Raw genomic sequence first — 21,316 nt, 5'->3', positions numbered from 1 at the left:
ACATTCTCGTTCTTCCGGTTCCGTTGTTGTACCCTCCCAAGGATTATCGGATACCACCCTTAGCTCCAGAATTTGTGTGGTGATCTCCGCATTACTCCTCCTTTGCTCGCATGGTTTAATTTGCAAAAAACACTGTCACATAATTACTAGTTTTTACGTATTAACAAAAAAAATCCTTTATGAAAAAATTTAAAAAATATTACGAATCTAAAGATAACGAATCTTTAACATTCAAATTATTCATTTGTTTAAAACTTTTGATGTGATTTCGAATGAAAAAAAAAAAATATCCGGAAAAAATACCTAGATATAATTATATACTGGATATAATCTTAAAACCTATACAGTTTCAATACTTAATATAAAGGCCTAATACACGATAAATCGCAGCTTAATTTTATTTAAATCCGTGTAAAATCACTTTTTTTTCTTCTAAAAACACTGTTTTCATAATGAAAAAGTTTTTTTCTTCGAAATATGTAAATATATGGTTTTGAAAAGAAAAGAGTTATTGAAAGGTAAGGAGTTTAATAAAACACATAAAAATATTTTTTTGATGTATATTCTAATAAAGTAAAATTATAATAAACATTCTAACAAATATGATCGCGGAGAGACGTTTAGCCCCTAGCGCGGCCGAACGCGTTATAATTTGAGCGTTCGATATCTCAGCCTTAACTGACTGTCATTGGGTATTCACATTCATTTTCATCCACCATTATATATAAATTTACTACAAACAATATATTCGATTCCGTCTAAAAAATATATGTAGTATATTAAAACACATACTATTATTAAGTGATTTTCATATTTTCATAAATCATTTAAGAATCGGGATACTCAAATTGTAATCCTGAAAAATAAATGCCCTGTAGGATCAAATAAAATAAAAAAAATCTTTACTTTGCATGCGTCAATACTTTTTTTTAAATCAGCAAATAGGGGTGTGTTAGGCAATATTACCCCTTATTGAAATGCGCACATATCGCTCACTCCTTTCAACAACGTATATATCAAAAATCTATCAAAAATCATATATCAAAAATCGTCAATTTTCAGTTGTGCATGTTTTCGGAATGCCCAGAAAATGTACTATATCCCAACAAAAGCGGCATATTTTTAACTTAATATTTACCCGCTACAGGGCAGAAAGTGTTGTTTTTGTATTTTGAAGAAAAGGTATTGTTTAATTTTTTTACATACTAAATATTTAAAATATTTAAAAATTCATATGGAGAAAAAACATTCAGGTTTTACCTAAAAAGATCTGTTGCACAGTAAAAAGTTCAATTAGTGGCTTGATATTTATTTTTAATACATTTTATTATATTTATAAACTTTAAAAACGAACTCCTGAAAAATCTAGTTTTTTTTATATGTGACGTTGTTGAAAGGAGTGAGCGATATAGTGGACCCCTAATTTGATCAATTAAATGAATATTTGACACAAGACCGATTGCGATTGGAGGTTAAACAAGCACGACACCCTTCGAAGTGAGTTAGTACCAACAAAGTAGTAAATTTGTTTACGTTTCACGTTTGCAGAAGCGATGGCCGGTAAAATAAATATTGAAATAGGCGTCCGACCGTCAAAAATGGACGACTTCATGAATAATGCGATAGATACATAAATACTTAATGACTATCGAACGTTGCCCTTTCTTGAAACCCCCATTTTTTCAGTATTGTAAACCTAGAAATTGGATAGCATACATAAAAAAAAAATTTCAAGGTTTTTAAAATTACTGTATTTTAGTGGCGCGATCTGTGTATTAAAATATTGCAAATAAAATAATAATATTAACAAATTATTATTTTATTCACAATATATAGAGTGTGCCCTAATACTTGGTTCAAAAATCTGAGCTTCCCCACTTATTTTACAGGAGTTATTTTACATTTTTGACATCTCAACATAGATGAAAAAGAATATGGTATACTTATAAGTCTGGGTATTTCTTCTTCTTCTTTTTAAACCCTTATCGGCACCCGATGGTGAATAGGGCACTGCATCATTTACATACACAGTGTTATCATTAGAGTGAAAAAATCAATTATATTTATTTACATCCACTGGGTATCAAACCCGGGACCTTCAGTACGGTAGCCGAGCGTGCTGACCATTACACAGGGTATTTACAGCCCTCAAAATGTTGTGAAAATAGGTTATTTTGTGTGTGAATGTAAGTATGTAATAAAATCAAACTGATATTGTCTGAAATTCTCTCAGTATCCTTTCACTGGCGCTATATCAAATAAATATTACAGCCGATCATTTGCAGTCAGTTTCTGAAGCAAAGTACCTACGTATCTAATGACAAAGGCGCTAGAAAGTCCAAAGAAGAATAGAACAATACTACCCCGTTCATGAAGCATTTTCAGCTGGCTGCTTCCAGACATTCTACTCGTACATAACGAATAGAACCTTTCACGGAGAGTGACAGATTAATTGAAAAAATGATAGATATCCCTTCGCAGCGATGTAATGTCGGAGTGGCGCAATCTGGGGTAACAATGAAAATGCTTTGGGGATGTTCGGGGAAGATTTAGGTAACATATCGCTCACTCCTTTCAACAACGTCATATATCAAAAATCGTCGATTTTCAGTTGTGCATGTTTTCGGAGTGTCCAGAAAATGTACTATATCCCAGCAAAAGCGGCATATTTTTAACTTAATATTTACCCGCTACAGGGCAGAAAGTGTTATTTTTGCATTTTGAAGAAAAGGTACTGTTTAATTATTTTTTAAATATACTAAATATTTTTCAAATGGAGAAAAAAAACATTCAGGTTTTACCTAAAAAGATCTGTTGCATTGTAAAAAGTTTAATAAGTGGCTTGATATTTATTTTTAATACATTTTATTACATATTAAAACTTTCAAAACGATATTTGATATATGACGCTGTTGAAAGGAGTGAGCGATATATATACACAATATTCTTATCCACTACTCCCGTTCGAATACTAATGTAAACTTAAAGTTGTAAAAATTGAGTATTGGTGTAATATACAAAGAAATTGTATTTTAAATATTAAAATCAAATATCGATTTTAAGGGTCTACTAGGTTTTTTTTTTAAAACATAAAAATACAAAATAAAATTCGATGCGAAGGATAACAAGGCGAAACAATTGTCATGAATTTTATAATTATGTTTATGTTTTTTGAAAATAAAATATACAACTTAATAGACCCTAAAAATCGGAGTTTCATTTTAATATTTAAATTATTAATTATGGAGTTCTACAAATAAAACGCCACATCAAAGATTTCTTTACTTTTAAATGGATCATAAATCGAAAATAATACTTTAAACAATAATAACAAAAAAATGTTAATGATCTTATACGATCACATCTTTAAAATACAAAATCATGACTCAAATTTTCATTTGAAGTATGTACGTAACTACTTATGAAAATTATAAAAATATTATTTAAAACAAAAAAAACGTAATATGGCTAATGGGAAGTTTTTTACTCGAAGAGAATTTCATTTGAAATTAGTGAAGATTATAATTTTCTTATAAAAGAAGTGGAAATCTTCAAAATCAGTAGATTCAAGTATTATTTAGTATTTTTAAATGTTTTTTAATATAAATAGTATAAATTTTACAATATTAAAGAAAACACTTGTTTTAAACCACTTGAGTTTTATTAAAGACTACATGTTTCAGAAGTTAAACTTCCATCATTCAGGTCTGTATAATAATATTTAATATACTTAATGTTATTTTATTTTTATTGCATAAAAACTTAAAACCACAAAATTATTGCTTCAAACATAAATTCAATAATATTTTTTAAACATTGTGCTAACTAGATTAATTATAATAATTAACACATCAGTTTCTCCCCTCAAGTCACTATTTCCTATAAGGGTCAAACAGCAAGTCGTTAAGACTATAATATGGTAAAAATGCTTTATTCCTAGTCAGCAAAATATAGGTAAGGTGGGGAAAATATTCATACATATGTAGTATGGAGAAAGATGGATGGTATACGTAATGGGAAAGTAGGACGATGTTCCCTCATTTGTTGCATAATAAACCCCACGTGTGAAGGTAAGCGGTGACCATCTGTTCCCACGTTCCCGGTCTATTTACTTTACAAGACCTATCCCAAACGAGCGTGCCCAAAGTGCATGTTGAAAGGTCGTCATACTAAATTATTACTCTCTATAGATCAGCAATTCATGAATAAATATGGAACATAACTGGCGAAAATTTAAAGAGAAATGGCTAAAATGGGCTAAAACATTTTGTCTGATTTATATTGAGGAATAGCTTAAAAATATTATGTAGGTAGGTGTCTATTTAAAAGCTTGTCTAAATATAACCTAAATAAATCCTTGCTAGGGATCAACTACAATATTTAATGATAATATATGTATGTGGATAAAAAAATCGTACTAGCAAAACAAAATCGTGCTTTGAAAATTACAGACAATTTTATTTATTTGTATATACTTATGTATATATAAATTTGTCTGATAGTTATTGTCAATAGTACATAGTAAGTCATAAAGAAAATATATATTGTTTATGATTTACTATGTAAAAAGAAAGAAAAAAATATCCTTTATAACCAATTAACATTTACACCGTCTAAATACCAGGGCGTCGATTCCAGAGGGAAGATAACGTTATAACTACGTAGTGTAGACAGGTTCAACTTTACTTCTGTTGAGTAAAAAACAAAGTAATATTCATGAATTAATTTTATTGGTAACACTAACTACCTGACAATTCGGATCCACAACCAGTTTCAAAATGCCAAAGTCTTTACAAATAAACATCCAGAAGTGAAGTTAAAGTTATCTACACATGTATAATAGCGTACACTTGTATCTATCCATTGTAATCGCCCACCAGCTAATGTTATTAGAGATTAATAATATTATACAGAATGCCACAAAATAACGAACCTATCGGAAGATGTTTGCAAATGGCGTCGTACGTCAATCATATTTGATATTTGTGAACTAGACAGCTGCAGTATACAAACAGATTGATAAAACGGGGACAAATATATGTATCAATACGACAATATTGACGGATATCATCTTTTTCACTTTATTTAGTAAAAAAGTTATTCAAAAACAAAAATGGATGCTTATTTTTGTGCCACCCTGTACTATAAAGACCAATCTCAAAAGGCTCATTACGTGGGTAGGTACGTAAGCATGTGCATTGTATCGGTCTATTTACCTCACAGTGATAGCCACTTCTACTCTGCATATAACCTTGGATTAGATTACATCAAGTAAAAGTTATCATAAATCACCTGCAACGTTTTGGACAATGATTTATAGGACGAGCACCAAGTGGATAGGTACTATTAAATATAAAACCTTTACATTATACTCCATCACACACACAATATTTATTTTTTTATTTTTTTAATGTTACATCATTAATTTTGAATTCCGCTCCGTTATTTCTCGAATAATTAATGTACTTTTATTCACCATATCGAATATCGCTCGTTATAATGATTATAATAATAAAATAATCATAGCAACATTGTGAGTGTGTCCAAATATTTGTTCACAAATCTGGATTATCTCTGCTTGAGAGTTATTTTCACATTTTTTGTATCTTACACAGATGAAAAAGAATATGGAAGTCTAGGCATTTACAGGACTTACAACCGTCATAGGCTTGGTTCGCTAGATAACTGATAAGTGAACACTTTACAAGTCTATGACGGTCGTAAGCCCTGTAAATGCCCAGACATTCATATAGATTTTCATCTGTGGTGAGAGGTATCTCAACACAGATGAAAAAGAATATGGAAGTCTAAACATTTACAGGACTTACAACCGTCATAGGCTTGGTTCACTATATAACTGATAAGTGAACACTTTACAAGTCTATGACGGTCGTAAGCCCTGTAAATGCCCAGACATTCATATAGATCTTCATCTGTGGTGAGAGATATCTCAACACAGATGAAAAAGAATATGGAAGTCTAAACATTTACAGGACTTACAACCGTATAGGCTTGGTTCACTATATAACTGATAAGTGAACACTTTACAAGACTATGACGGTCGTAAGCCCTGTAAATGCCCAGACATTCATATAGATCTTCATCTGTGGTGAGAGGTAAAAAATGTATAAAATAATCAATTGTATTATAAGTAATAATAATACAATAATAAATCCCTTACCGCACCCCAATGGTGCATAGGGCACTGCTTCACATAAACGCAGTGTTATCTCGATCGATTACACATGAAGGAAAGGTGATCAGCCCTCCACTTCAGGTACCAGTCCAGTGTAATATTGAATAAATATTAGAGCGAAAAAATCACTTATATTTATTAAACCCCCCTGGGAATCGAACACGGGACCTCCAGAACGGTAGGCGAGCATGCTGACCATTACACTACGGAGGCGGACAAATATAAGTAAGTGTCATTATAAGTAAACCGATACAAATCCAACTTATATACTAACTTAATTAACATTCTGTTTGATTTTTTTTTTAATTTTTCGTGCTTATACAAAATATTGTTGATTGATTCAGTATTAACTTTGTGGAATAATTGTGATAAAATTTCATAAGTGGTATATTACAAGTGTTTATTTTTTTAAACTAATAGATAATAGCCAATTATATTTCTTGTCCGACTCCGTGGTGTAATGGTCAGCGTGTTTAGCTACCGTGCTGGAGGTCCCGGGTTCGATTCCCAGGAGGGGTGAAAATAAATCTTAGCGATTTTACACTGTAATATTTATTTAATATTACCCTGGACTGGTTCCTGAAGCGCAAGAGTGATCACCTTGCCTTCATGTAAGTAATGATCAAGATAACACTGCGTCAATTCAATGCAGTGCCCTATGCACCATTGGGTGCGGATAAGGGTTATAAGTAAGTAAGTAATATTTCTTAAGCCTCGGTCACGATTCAAATGTTAAGCAACAAGCGGTAGAGAAACAAACCGACGCCGCTCATGATGTTTACATTAAATACCTCGGATATTAATAGCAAGTGGCGAGGTAGAAATCTACCAAAATGTCGCCATCTAAATTGTGTAAAATCTTTTTTATCATTATTACGATGGACAAGAACGGTGGCCACGATGTCCGTTACTACGTGTTACAAGTGTCTTTAAGTACTCAGCGTAAACCAAAAAGTTGCGGTATCGCTCTGTCGCTTCCTGCTTGACGCACGGCGATCATATCGTGACCACGGCCTAATAGATACTCACATTATTAGATTAAAACCAATATTTTTAGCTTTTCCACTTTTTTTTTATTTGACCAGCGACCGGGTTTCGTCGTTACCGACATCATCAGACTGGTATCGGTAACGACGAAACCCGGTCGCTGGTCAAATAAAAAAAAGTGGAAAAGCTAAAAATATTGGTTTTAATCTAATAATATATTAAAAATGCAATTCCATCACGAAGTGTCAGTGGATAATGTAAATCTATTAATAGATACTCCTTATTTATATTCAAAATCCGTAAAGTACAAAAATACGATGATAAATCATATTTATAAAGTCAACAAACACAACACTCTCCTTATAATTCATCGTTCACTTTGAGTAATACCACTTTAAAATACATAAAATGAACGACGCATGATAAGGAGAGTGTTATATTACTGTACCACAAAGTTAACAATGCTTTTAATATACAAAATATCAATAAATACCAAGTATCTGATATTTACTGAATGAATATTTTCATATCTCAGTTATTGTATCGGATTATCGTACTCCTCTATGGTTCCGAATGCTGTACGATGTATAACACCTACTCTAGGCACCTAGAAACTGCTGAAATGCGAATGCTTAGATGGTCAGCTGGAGTGTGCCCTTAGATATAAAATAAAGAGTTCAAGCATTCATGGAAGCCTGGGTGTAACTGATATCAATAGTAAGGTAGAGGAAAGGCAATTGAGATGGTATGGGCAAATAAAACGTAGAGAACCTCAACATATTGTAAACCAGGCGATCGCTATTGATCTTACTCGGTAGACATCTAGAGAAAAGACAAAAAATTCATGGATGCTACAGAAAGATAACATGATTCGAAGGCATGACCTAGGTGACGTTGTATATAATAGAAGGACCTACAACCCGAGGACGAAGAGAGCTGACCCTAACAGTCAACAAAGACGATGAATTGAAATGGAGCAAGGAAGAAGAAGTTATTGTATCTGATTAAATGGTAATATTTTTATCATCAAAAGTATAAAATAAATTTGTATTCAAAATGTGAGAGATGGTGTTACCGAAATATAAGAAGAAAGAAAATTCCCTTTCTTAGTTGTTTCGGTACTTACACATTTTAAATTCAATATTTACTGGATGAGGCGTATAAAAATATCTCCGTAGGGTGAAGTAATGATATCCAGAAATTTGACAGGAGAAAGTAGCAAGGACTAACGCCGATAGCAGCAGGATACACACGCAGTTGGCTGAATTCACAGTCCTATTGATTTTCCTCACAAAGGCAGCTCCTGGCGGCCTCGCCCCTCCCCACCAGCGCCTCCCCCCCCCAGCCCATCCGTACTGTGCGGAGCAGCGATCCATCCCTTGCACCCGCTCGGGAATAAATCATTCCCCATTTATTTCCCCGTCAGTTTCGTAAACATCCAGATAATACGCATACATTTGAAGACAGATACCATCTGAAGATAAATACTACACGGTAGTGACGCATAGTATTATTTGCATGCAGTCGTAGTGATTGTCCTGACGAAGAGACGGGTACATCTCGAAACCGGTAGACAAAAAATCTCGGCGAATGGGTATATACTAAGATTTACATTACTAACATTTTTATAAAAAAATATATAAAAGTAAAAATGGCTTACCACAAAGTAAATGCTTTAAATATTAATAATATTGAGAATATAAATACTATCTTGCCGAGCGATTCGGATTTTGCGTAAATATACCAACTACTAATTAATACCACGCTGCTTCTCCGCAGGGGTAGACAGAGAAAAGAGTAGGCCACACCAAGATTTTTTTTTTCCAAACAATCTTCGCCTCTTTCACATTCATGCATCTCCATATATACATACACCCCGATTATTCTCACTACTGACATGACTACTTTGAAGTATGTATTTAAAATACTAATAAATATATAAAATAAAATAAATATTTACATAAAAGTATAGGTCTTTCTTATCGTCTGAGTAATATTACGAAATAAATGTATGCAATTCAAAATTTTCACATGTTATTTACAATTAGCCGTACAGATATTTGAACATAAAGAATATTTAGTACCCATATAATATTTCTGTATCTAAAATATGGATATGTTAATATAAATTGTAGTCGTAAATTATTATTTATAATTTACAGGTTACCAGGAAATGAAAGAGAGTTATCCATTTTACGAGGCAAAGGAATCTCTAATGATCTTTATTACTTACTTATACACGATCCGAAACACGTGCACGAGTTACCGGTTATCCGTTACACATATCTTAGTTCTAAAATGGAAGAAGATATACAAACGAGTACAAAAGGAAGTGTAATTACTTGACATTCATCTTCGTGTAACCAAGGCACCAAGACAAACTGGTTGCAAAGGAAATAGAGATGCCATTGTAAACTGTTACTATTTCCGGGAAAATCTTGCTAGCAATAAATAAAGCTTAAATAAACAAACTGCAAAGCTTGCAGCCATGGAAATGTGTTGGCGATAATTCAGGTTATTTAAATAAGTAGTCTTGTAGCCTAACTTAATTTTTTTGTTACTATTTTTGTTTGATAAAAAAAATAAACACTTGTAGTAAAACTATTCACCTGTAGATGAAGACAGCTGTAGTTTTTGAAACTAGTCGTGTGTAATGAAATTAAGTGGTTTTATACAAATGTTTATTATTAATTTATTATTAGATTAAAACCAATATTTTTAGCTTTTCCACTTTTTTATTTGACCAGCGACCGGGTTTCGTCGTTACCGACATCATCAGACTGGTCTTACCGACGTCGTCGTTACCGACATCATCAGCAGCTAAAAATATTGGTTTTAATCTAATAATAAATTAAAAATGCAATTCCATCACGAAGTGTCAGTGGATAATATAAATCTATTAAATGTTTATTATTTTTTTAATGAACATGTCATTCATTCCACAAAGTTAATGCCGAATCAATAAATAATATTTTTTTTTAGTTTTTTTTATCAATAGCATTACAGCAACATTTAAAAAAATATATATAAGAGAATTCTAATCTGCCGTAGCTTTTTGCTAAAAGCTTGAGCTGTGAATATAACATTGCGTCGATGTACCCTATGCACCATATGGTGCGGATGGGGGTTTGATTGAAAGTTATGGTGATTTAAACGGTTGAAATTCACGGAACAATACAAACATATAACACATACACAATTCATTTAAAAATAAAGGATAAAATTGAAATTTGACAAATATACTTTCCCGTTACATATATCGTAATAATTGACTAAAAGTTAAATCGGATTCTTTGACAAAAGAACCGCTCTCGAGAAAAAATCACAATTCCCGAAATTCGTGATTTATTGCTAAATAAATTCACGCATCAAAGAATTCGCATTTATTTGAGCCGATACTCTAGGGACAAGAGAAAACGCTTTGACATCGAGAGCATAGAAACCCACTGAAACATAGATTGAAAAGAACGACGAGAAAAAATGACTACAAAAGAATGTAATATTATATGGAAGGTTCAACCCCAATCCGCGGCATGTGGGGGCAGTTCTGCCGACGAGACAGCCAATTATATTCACATCAAAGGGCAGCTAATCATTCTTGCACGTCACTCAACGATCAACCGATAACCTGATACAAAGTACAAACCTGGATGCTGTTGAAAAGTCACTGGTGGCATAATATTTGTTTTAACGTCAGAAAACATTAAAAATACGTTTTTAAGAATATATAACGAAAATTTTAACTAAAATTTTTGCCGGGTTGCGGTCTTCTCGAGTCAGAGTTTCGAGGTTTGAACCCACTCTACCACAATTTGATACCTTTTTAAAATAATGAGCCGCTTAGGCTCATAGAAATACATAGTATGAAATTGAAGTATTTTTGTAAATAATATAAACACAAATATTTCTCCAGTTATAACACTATATATTCCAGCAGTGGTCTTACAAATTAAGAATAATTTCTGGTTTCGGAGAAATCCTACATAATTACACAAAATAAATGAAAAAACGTAAATATTACAATTTTCTTCCGTAGTTTAAAGGAAATTGCTGCAACTACCCCAGCCAGCAAAAAGTCACACTAAACGAACCAGCGCTAAGCGGATCTATTTTCCTTATAGATATATAAATGATAATGGTACAACAAAATAAAACAAACAGTAGAAATTTCCCTGCACGAATGTCTTTTGTACACGGTGTTCAATTATCACGTTTTTGTTTATAAAAACTAATGCACTTTTTGGGCATGCACCCACCTCTCACACACAACCGATCGACACGCCGTACACGCGATCGAATAAATATTAGGAAATTCCCGAGTACAAGATTGTATTTTTCGGCTCCTCGGTGAATCACTGACCCGCGCTATTAAAACAGCATTATAGCGAAACAGCGTAAATAGGGGTGGTGTTTGCGGGTTTTACTGTGTTACCAATTGATATATTAATATTATTGACAATAGACGAAAATATTTTAAGGGTGTAGAAGGAAGTATCACATAATTTTAATGTAATTAAATTTGATCTAGCATGTAAATAGTAGAATTAAGAAATTATATAGAAAAGGTTGTATGAATATCACTTCATATCATTATTTTTATGTAATGATTGTTTCGTTGGCACGCGCAGGTGTGGTGAAGAATGATATTCTTAGATAAAAATCCCCATTCGTGAGCTTTCTCCCATTTAAATTATCGATGATTGATACATATACAAAGAGGTTGTTACATGGTTACCAATCACAGGTTTCAGTGGGATGTGAGTATAAGTTGTGGTAGCATTTTATAGATTTTGATATACATACTCGTACAGGAGAGATTACAAACCATCTCTTTATTTATTACATTTATTTTTCATACAGTATTTCTTAGACGGAATATGTACTTATCATACAAAACATACCCAATTATGTATTTCCGTTTTTTTTTTGTTGTAAAAAAGCATGCACAAAGAAAATGAACAAGAAAAGAAATACACATATTCACTACAGCCCTATCTCCGTTTGAACATTTATTTTCGAGGGTTCGTTTTCCGATTTAAGCCATATTAAATAAAAATCGTATGAAATAATGTATAACATGAAATGTTTTCATTTAAAAGTATCTAAATTTATTTTGGTATGGTTTCGTAGGGTTTTGTATAAACGTCGGTCTTAGTAGTTAAAACATGATAATAATATTGGTTTCTGTGCATCCTTGGTACAATCTTATTTAAATACAATTCAAGTAGGATTTTGGTATGTACAATTTGAATGGTATTCCATGTTATGAATAGTTGAATTACGAGTATAAGTGTAACGCATCATTTTCACTTTTATTTTGTATACACTCAAGCCATAAGTGTATGAAAAGAACATTTATCTCGCGACAGACAGTTTTATATCTCATATTTAAGGAATGGCTAAGTATGATTACAGAGCAACAAAAAATTGAATGGGAAGATTGCCAGGAGCTGAGGAGAAGAGAAGGGGGCAGTCGCAAGCACTACCCGACTATTTTCCGGCTGGCAGTATTGCCAGAAGTGATGCCAGTCCTTTGTATAGAAGGTGTGGGTGCGGGTTATCGCCCCTTAATACATTCTAGTCTGATCAAATGAGAAGCCGGTTGAATACGCCTGAAGTACGACTGGAAAAGCCCATATAACGTGTAAGCTGCAATATACCTACCCACAAGCTATCGATCTCCTTATACAGTATTCCTTTGTCCCTTATCTACGCTCGATGCTGGATAGAGCGTTGCATCATATGCATAATGCAGGGTAATATTAAGAGAACATATTTAGTTAAAAATTAATGAAAAACCACTCCGTACTGATGTTAACTTCATAAGAATTTGTCTACGAATAAAGAATCTTTAAAAAACCCAGGACCTCAAATACGGTCAAAAGCGCTGATCACTATACTAAGAAGGCGGATATAATCACATGTATACTATTTTGTACATAAGTAGTAACATTTTGTTTTTAAATAGATCGTTTAGTAGATATATACGGTGACATCTTACCTAGAAATTCTTTTTTACATCATGTCCTTCAACAAAAACACGAAACAATGAGAGAAAAAACACAATTTGCAATGAAAAAATATATCCTAGAAGCTTTTTATTATCAATAATAATAGTGGTTAATCTACAAAGAAACAAGAAAGAAATACATATATACCATACTGCAAGAGGCGTGCATTCTATATAGGCAGAACAGATTACTGGCGTAAAATATAGAAACATGGCCAATGCCTACTACGCCTTATCCTTTAACCAACCCTACTGCCTACCCAGATTAAAAACTCTGTGCACGCCACTGCATACTGCTATTACAAAGGTAATTAACTATCAGACATTTGTTTTAGAGATAAAGTTAAGCTATAATGAATTTAAACTCTAATTTGGTACAATATTTCATATATTGATTACGCAAAAAATGCATAAAATAGATAAAATAATGAAAAATGCGAAGTATAATTCCTGCACCATCTATCATTGATAGCCATGTGTAGCAATTGACCCCAGAGTAGGTCTGTAATGTAAATAAATTTATTTCTTGAATGTTTTTCGCAGATACTTTGTGGCACATTTTATAAACTTTATAAAATAAAACAACTTTGTTTTAACAACTTTTTATTGGTACACTTTTTCCAAACGGTTTCAACAAGAACCTAGTCATCATCAGGGTTTTTGTACTAATTCTAAAATATTAAAATACTCATAGTTAGGTTATAGATAATTACCCTTCCCTTGCGATACCAAAAACTTCCACGCGCTCCGTACACCATATGAAAATGTGATTAAAAAAAAACGGGGAAAAACTCCTAAATGTTGCTTTTATTGAGCATTGCGCAGCGAATTCGTCCACTCCGGACGACAACATGTTGAATTTATCAAGTGATCATTGTGAAAGAAATAAGGGAGTAACAAATTAGTAATTGCCTCAATTCTGTAAGGGAGTATTCGACATAATTCTGCTAAGTAAACTAAGAACTAAGTACAAAGGCTTGTTTAAACAACCCTAAGAGTGAATATTAAACTAGACGGTCTATTATATTTGTACGTTAATTAAGTATTTACGTTGACAAATGGCGCAGCCGATGGATCCCAAAAGGTCGCTGTCCTACCCGTGATATTTTGTAAAATATTCGGATACCGTTGGGGCATACCAGCCCTTGGTTTTTGGAATCACCCCGAGCTAGCACGGGCTGCAACAGGTGGCTGGTACGTTGTGTTATAAATATTTAACTCAATTGTTCCACCTGCGGTCTTTATTGAAAGGGTTTATAGCTGTCTCGTGTAAGAACAACAACTTCGGGCGGGCCTCGAGGAACGCCATTTTAATTTTGTTATTTGAAATAAAACATTTGAGTAGACGCCTAAAAAATGTTAATCGAGAGTCTCACGGTCAAACTCTATCGTGCAGACATTGTCAAAATTTGTATGAATATTTAATATTCTACTTCTTCATATTACGAATATCCATTCTTCTCCACCACACCCAATGGTGCATAGGGCACTACACCGTATTGAAGCAGTGTTATTTCGATTGTTGATTGCACAAAGGTTAGGAGATGAGCCTTGCGTTTATGGTACCAGTAAAGGGTGATATTAAATAAACATGAGACTGAAAATCACCCGTACATTAATATGTAAAATTTATTGGTCTTATATATTATATTACAGATATCAGGAAAATCCAGATTATACGTACCATTTTTGTGAAATTAAATTGAACAAAAATTTGAAAATACAAACATGTAACTACTGTGTATATTGTGTACCTAAGCAGGTTTTGCATACATTGATATACGTGGTATATAGTTATATTTTTTACTATGTATCATCATCATCATCTTCTAAAGGCAGCGCCTTGTAGTGTCAGCCACTTGTCTCTGTCAGTCGCCATCCTCTTGAGCTGCGAATAGGAGGAGACGTCCATGAGCCGCTTCAAATCCTGGAAGTATGAAGTTCTTGGGCGGCCTCTTGTTCGTTTTCCCAAGATTCTTCCTTCGAAGATGTTGCTAAGAAAGGTGCTATTTCTAATTGAGTGCCCTATTATTACTATGTATGTTATCTATATAATATCCATCAATATATACGTACTCTATCGTTATATTTATTCAGACTATTTATATCGGCGATCTGTAGGGAAAATAAAGGAAATGTCATTACAATTTTGCCGACCGTTTAGACTATGTGGACAGTGAGGCCTGTTCATTATAACGTTTCCTACAAACGAATCAACGGGCAGACCGCCCTGTCTAGACTAACCCATTCCCCTGGACTGGGGGAGGAAAATTATTTCCCCTCTAGTGAGCATAAGGAAACGGGCACTATTCATAGACAATAAAAACGTATCTGAATTTTATTGGTGTAGGTACGCATTACTTTACGTGGTTGACTTATTATTATCTGTAAAACATTGTTACTTCATAATCATCTGCAAGTGACAGTAAAATAATGCAACAGAAGAGAAGTGACAATAAGAATTTATACATAAAAAGACAGACGCGTGTAACGAACGAGGATGTTTTGTATTGGAAATTCCTAAGACTACGAATAATGGGTATTATGGGTAACTTACACGGCTATAGAAGGTGGATAAGCGAATAGGAATGTGCATCATCAAACGCAAAATTATCAATATAATACAATTCTGCAGACTGCACGCTCGCTTAAGAATGAAGGTGAACAAGGAAATAAAAATATATTTTTTATTATCTACGAATCAAGTATATCTTAATAGATGCGAGCGTATTAAAGAAGAAAAAAAAACAATTGAGACTCTCTCAAAAATGTCTTTGTCTGTTATCCCCATAAGGAGATTTTACTATTGTGAAATGTGTATGTATGTTTATGAAAATACACAATAAATCTAGGTATTTTTATTTCAAGTTTTATTAAGTAAATACCACTGATTCTTAACATCGATTGTGACACGTGTTTTGATGCATTCGGCATCACTTTCAAACTCCGTATAATTAAATAAAAAATGGAATTCTACCACAAAGTGACTGCCGAATCAATTAATAATTCTACATATTTACTTTTTTCTTTTGCTTCATTAAACAGAAGCCACGATTGAATCATAATTAATGGCGAGGATTTAAAATATTGTATAAAGTATTCCGTAATCATTTGATGAAAGAAGCACTTTCATAAACTCTTTTGGTGACCCGATTAATGCATTTATTTCAAAGTATCCATTTTGAAATACTATTAAAACAAAAGTTTTGTATTATGTTTCACAATATACCTCATTAAAATTTCTATAGATAATTTTATTTTTATTAAAAATGGACACTTAAAGTTTAGTGTAAAAAGGTTTTTATAAATTAAAGACAAATGAGCTGTTGCATAAAACAAACTAATCGATGATCATAAAAATAAGTCAATAATATTTTCTTTCATCTATAAGTTACGAATATGTTTTCTGTCAACATTATGAAAGCAGAAAATATTTTTTTAATAGTGACTACAAAGTGAAAAAAAATTGTTAAAAAACATAAAATTCTTTTAAATTTTATTCGCAGTCTAGCGTCTACCCAACTACGCCACGGCGCCTGTCTAATTAAGTATTTTTGTAAATAATATAAACACAAATATTTCACTATGTTTACCGTTGAACGGGGCTACTTGAACTTTGATGTGTTATTGAGCCCAGTACAAAAAAAAATCTGTATTTGGTCTACAATAAGGAACGTATCGACATGATTCATTGTTTACCTGACAGGTGACACTTACCGTCACGATACTTAGATCGATACCACGATCTAAATATTTGTTGTACTGGGCTCAAGTAACACATCAAAGTTCAAGTAGCCCCGTTTTACGGTATATTAAAAAATGTAATCGAGATCAAAATTTAAACTCCGATAGCTAGAAATCATGAATTGATCAATTTTCTCCGAAATGTTGGGCTTTTTTGACACTCTAGCCAACGAACTATATGCGTTGTTTGTTGCCTGGTCTGAATATAGCCAATAAATTTTAATTTTGTCTAATTTCGTTAATTGATTCGGCAGTCACTTTGTGGTTAAAATCTATCCATTTTTAATTAAAAATATGACAATGGCTAAAGCTTCCCCCCTTTCGTCTATGCTCCCACTGATAAGAATAAAAATAAAAATAAAAATTAAATAAATAAATAAAAATAAGAAACAGCTCCTACACCTACAGCTTCAACTTTCAACGTCCCAATGACCCAACTCAAAAAATTTAGAATTAGCTTCACATACGGTGTTTGAAAATGATGCGGAATGCATCGACATACGTGTCACAGTAGATTTTAAGGGATAGTGGTATTTACTAAGTAAAACTTAAATTAAAAATTAAATTTTGTCATTGCACAAAATATTTCAACTGCCGGTCGAAATAAACAATATCGACAGAGGATTGGAATATGATGTACGATGTACTCAGTGGTAGCCCCAAAGGCTTTATTGCATATCTGCAATACGGGAACTTCCTGTTTATACTGCAGGAAAAATAACCTAGTACCGGTTGTATTACAGATACTTGTATGAATGGATATATTTCTGTCACGCGATACATTCCATCCAAGGACACTGCAGTACTTTTGGGAAAATCTCAGTGCAATTAAGAATACGTACTCTACTAATGGATAATGAAAAAAGACACCTGTTTACATACCGGAAGAGAATATTGTATGTTTTTTAACAAATCCGTTTTTATGAACAATGATACAATGAATACTATATATCTCGGATAATTACTATTGACGCCCTCAGATTCGATTAAAAACATGATTTAACATTGAATTTAATTGGTCTGGGTATTTGTGATGTATTTTTAATAATCATATCAATCAATCCTACCTGCAGACAAGCCTCTAAAAGTCGAGGCTTTGCGGGTTATTCCTTTTAAAAAATAAATAAAATAAAAACTTACAGCCACAAGCTACAGCAACGTGTAAAACAAAATAGCTGTACACGTTGCTGTGCCTCAATCCGGTTAAATGGAAAATAAGAAAACGAGAAAGCATACATTTTTAATGTATGCTCTGTATGCTCTGTATAAGGTCTGCCTCGATGAATCGTAAGTATTACGTGTGTTGCAATTACGTTCAACAGATGGCGCTGCCATTCAGATAAATTTTTTTTTTCGAAAAATCAAGTTATACCTGTCACTGGATATATGAAAAAAACGCGTATTTGAATTTTTAAACATTTAAAATTTAAAAGTTCCTAGCATTCGGGGGATAACATTAAGAGATTAAATTAATACAAATCATTTGACTTACAATTGCCAGAATTGTGGATAGATTTGATAGCTTTCTTCATCTTCATCAGCCCATCTCGATCGAAGTCCAACGTCTGAAAAATATAATTTCATTAATACATGTTCCATTACATGTGTGTTTTTTTTAACCGAATAACATGAAATGGGATATCACGAAATACGCCCTCCACCCCTCATATCATAGTATTATTTTACGCGATAACGATACATTTTATAACCCGACAATTATTATGACGTAAATGTCGGCGTATATTATGGGCGAGAGTCGTTATCCCTGAACTTTTATTTTTATTTGACGCCGCCATAAATACATACAGCTAGCTACAAATAATTAATGTTGACATTATTCGACCTTTAGGATGCATCAATACCTACTATGGTGACATTCATGTATAATTATTATCAACATTTTGAGTGTGTCCAAATACTTGTTCACAAAATCTGGATTATCTCCAATTACAGGAGTTATTTTATATTATTTTTTGACATCTCATCAAAGATGAAGAAGAATATGGAAGTCTGGGCATTAACAAGGCTGACGACCATCATAAATAATAATAATAAAACCCTTATCCGCACCCCAATGGTGCATAGGGCACTGCGTCATACAAACGCAGTGTTATCTTGATCGTTTACACATGAAGGAAAGGTGATCAGCCCTCCGCTTCAGGTGCCAGTCCATGGTAATATTGAATAAATATGACAGTGAAAAAATCACTTATATTTATTTTAACCCCGACCATCATAGGCTGGTTTAAGTGATCACTTTACACACGTGTAACATTCACCAATTCTACCCATTATTGACAAAAACACTACTCAAATCGATACTAATATAAGAGTTTCTGCTCAATTAAAAAAACTTATTTTCATCTCACCAATAGATGTCTCTAGTGAAGTTCTATTGATTTAACAACAAGGTTTCTTAATTGGTTCATGTATATAGAACTTCCAAGAATTTGTTCTTCCAACATGTTCTTCTTCAACTTTGATGGGATGTCAAAAAATAATATGAAAAATAACTCCTATAATTGGAGATAATCCAGATTTATGAACATTGGACACACTCAAAATGTTGTGAATCACAACTCGTTTTGATAATACTTTTTTAGTGGGGCATTACGATGAATTTTGTTCGAAAAATATCTTGATAGAGGAATACGAGATATTTCGAGTGACGTAGCGAGTTCTGAGAACGTTTATATTGAGGCTGAATAGAGCCGCCTCTCGCAAACCGCAAATAGCTACAACAGCCGATACCTACCGCAACAGAGAGACCAGTCAAACTTTAAAACTCCCAAACATCCTCTCTGGGAATAGAAACTTTTGCGGTTTCTGTACCACAGATCTTTTTTTGGTACGTAACGAGACAAGAATGTACCAAAAGCGAGTATTTAGAGCTATTTGAGAGTAGCGTTCCGAAAGAGAACTATGGGCGACATTTGGTTTCAAGAGGACGGGGCTTGCTAGGCAGCCAACTCAACAATCGATCTTTTCTGCACCGTTTTCGAAAATCGAATAATCATTCAAAAAAGAGCCCTGGACGATATTCGGTTTTCACGAACTTACCCTTCAAAATTACTATTTGAAGAACTTAATGTACCAACAATTGAAGAAATTTTTAATCAAGCCTCTATCTTACAAACCTTTAAAGAAAAAAACAACAAAATTCACGTAACTCTAGATTTCCTGATAATTTAATATTGCACAGATGTAAAACAACAGCAGCGTTAAATCATTATACTTACGTGGGTAAAAAAACTTTAATAAGCTTCCGGAAAACTTAAAATCTATAAAAAAAAAATATCAAACCTTTAAAACTAAATTTAAAAAACATATAAGACTCACCCCAACCTTAACTCCATACCGAGGATTTTTTTTATTCTTTTAATTTAATTTGTTATAATTTGCTTTGTTTATAAAAAAAATGTAAAACGAACTCCCTCTCTAAACACAAGTATCTACTTTATTAGAGAGGTAGAAACATTATATTTTCAATATTTTGTATATTTACCAACTATTTTGTTATTTAAATATGTATTTTGTAAAAAAAAAAATTCAATAAAAAAACGGGATGGGGCCACGTGCCAGGCAGTCCACCTGACAATCGATGTTTTGCGCATCATTGTTGAAAATCGAATAATGTGGGAAGCCGTTAAGGATAAGCGTTACGCTAACCATCTAGAGATGATTCAGGCCCTGAAATACGAAATCGAAGTTCCCATTCATGAAGTTGAAGTCTAAACAATCGAAAATGTAATTGGGTTGATCGAATGGAGTACTGTAAGGTCAGCCCTGGCAGTCATTTGAAGGATGTGTTTCATTCTTAAGGTTCAATATTTTTAATAAAATATAAAATATTTTGAAAAAAATATCAACAAAAAATAATAATCTATAAGTTTTTTTTAATATTTTTTTAATGGCTATTTAAATTCCAAATGTTGATGGCCCACTCTTATTTGCTGCATGCGAATCGTTCGGAAAACTGCAATCATCACGAATGCACGTGAACGTGGTTTGTAATTTTCTGAACGCAGCAATAAAAGTTTAAAAGACTTATACCGAACTAAGGGTTTGTGACTGTTTACGGCTGACGACTAAGAGAGGGTGCTATTGTATTGAAAACTACTCGAATACTAGATCAAATGTCCAATAGGAACGCGTCGTTATACTTGATTTATGACCGAGCAAAAGAACAAAGACCCCGAAGATTAAAGGTCCGCAACATCATGCCAGTCAATCTTTCATTCCCTTTTGCTGTCTCGGAATTAAATGGGTAATTTAATATGGAAACGTTTCGAGCGATGAGTGATTTCCGCGTCTCTCCTGTAGTTAGACGATACCGTAAATGAAAGGGACAGACGCAGACAGCCGGAAGGAAAGACAGA

At 33.0% G+C, this 21,316-nt stretch overlaps 1 protein-coding gene across 2 annotated transcripts in view; it reads right to left on the bottom strand.

Moving 5' to 3' along the window:
* Asap (ArfGAP domain of ASAP) overlaps positions 1–21,316 on the bottom strand; it is a 139,714-nt gene that overhangs the window by 86,339 nt on the left and 32,059 nt on the right. For both annotated transcript variants that reach the window (XM_088277181.1, XM_088277188.1), the window contains exon 2: positions 18,430–18,502. In XM_088277181.1, the coding sequence (XP_088133307.1) occupies positions 18,430–18,502 (73 nt within the window). The remainder of the gene's footprint in view (positions 1–18,429; positions 18,503–21,316) is intronic.

Source organism: Brachycentrus maculatus, unplaced genomic scaffold (genome assembly GCF_059751285.1).
Source record: "Brachycentrus maculatus isolate JH-2025_06_01 unplaced genomic scaffold, ASM5975128v1 h1tg000004l, whole genome shotgun sequence".
NCBI classification, from domain to species: domain Eukaryota; kingdom Metazoa; phylum Arthropoda; class Insecta; order Trichoptera; family Brachycentridae; genus Brachycentrus; species Brachycentrus maculatus.
The sequence above is the reverse complement of the archived record's forward strand: the minus strand, read 5'-3'. Positions and strand labels throughout refer to the sequence as shown.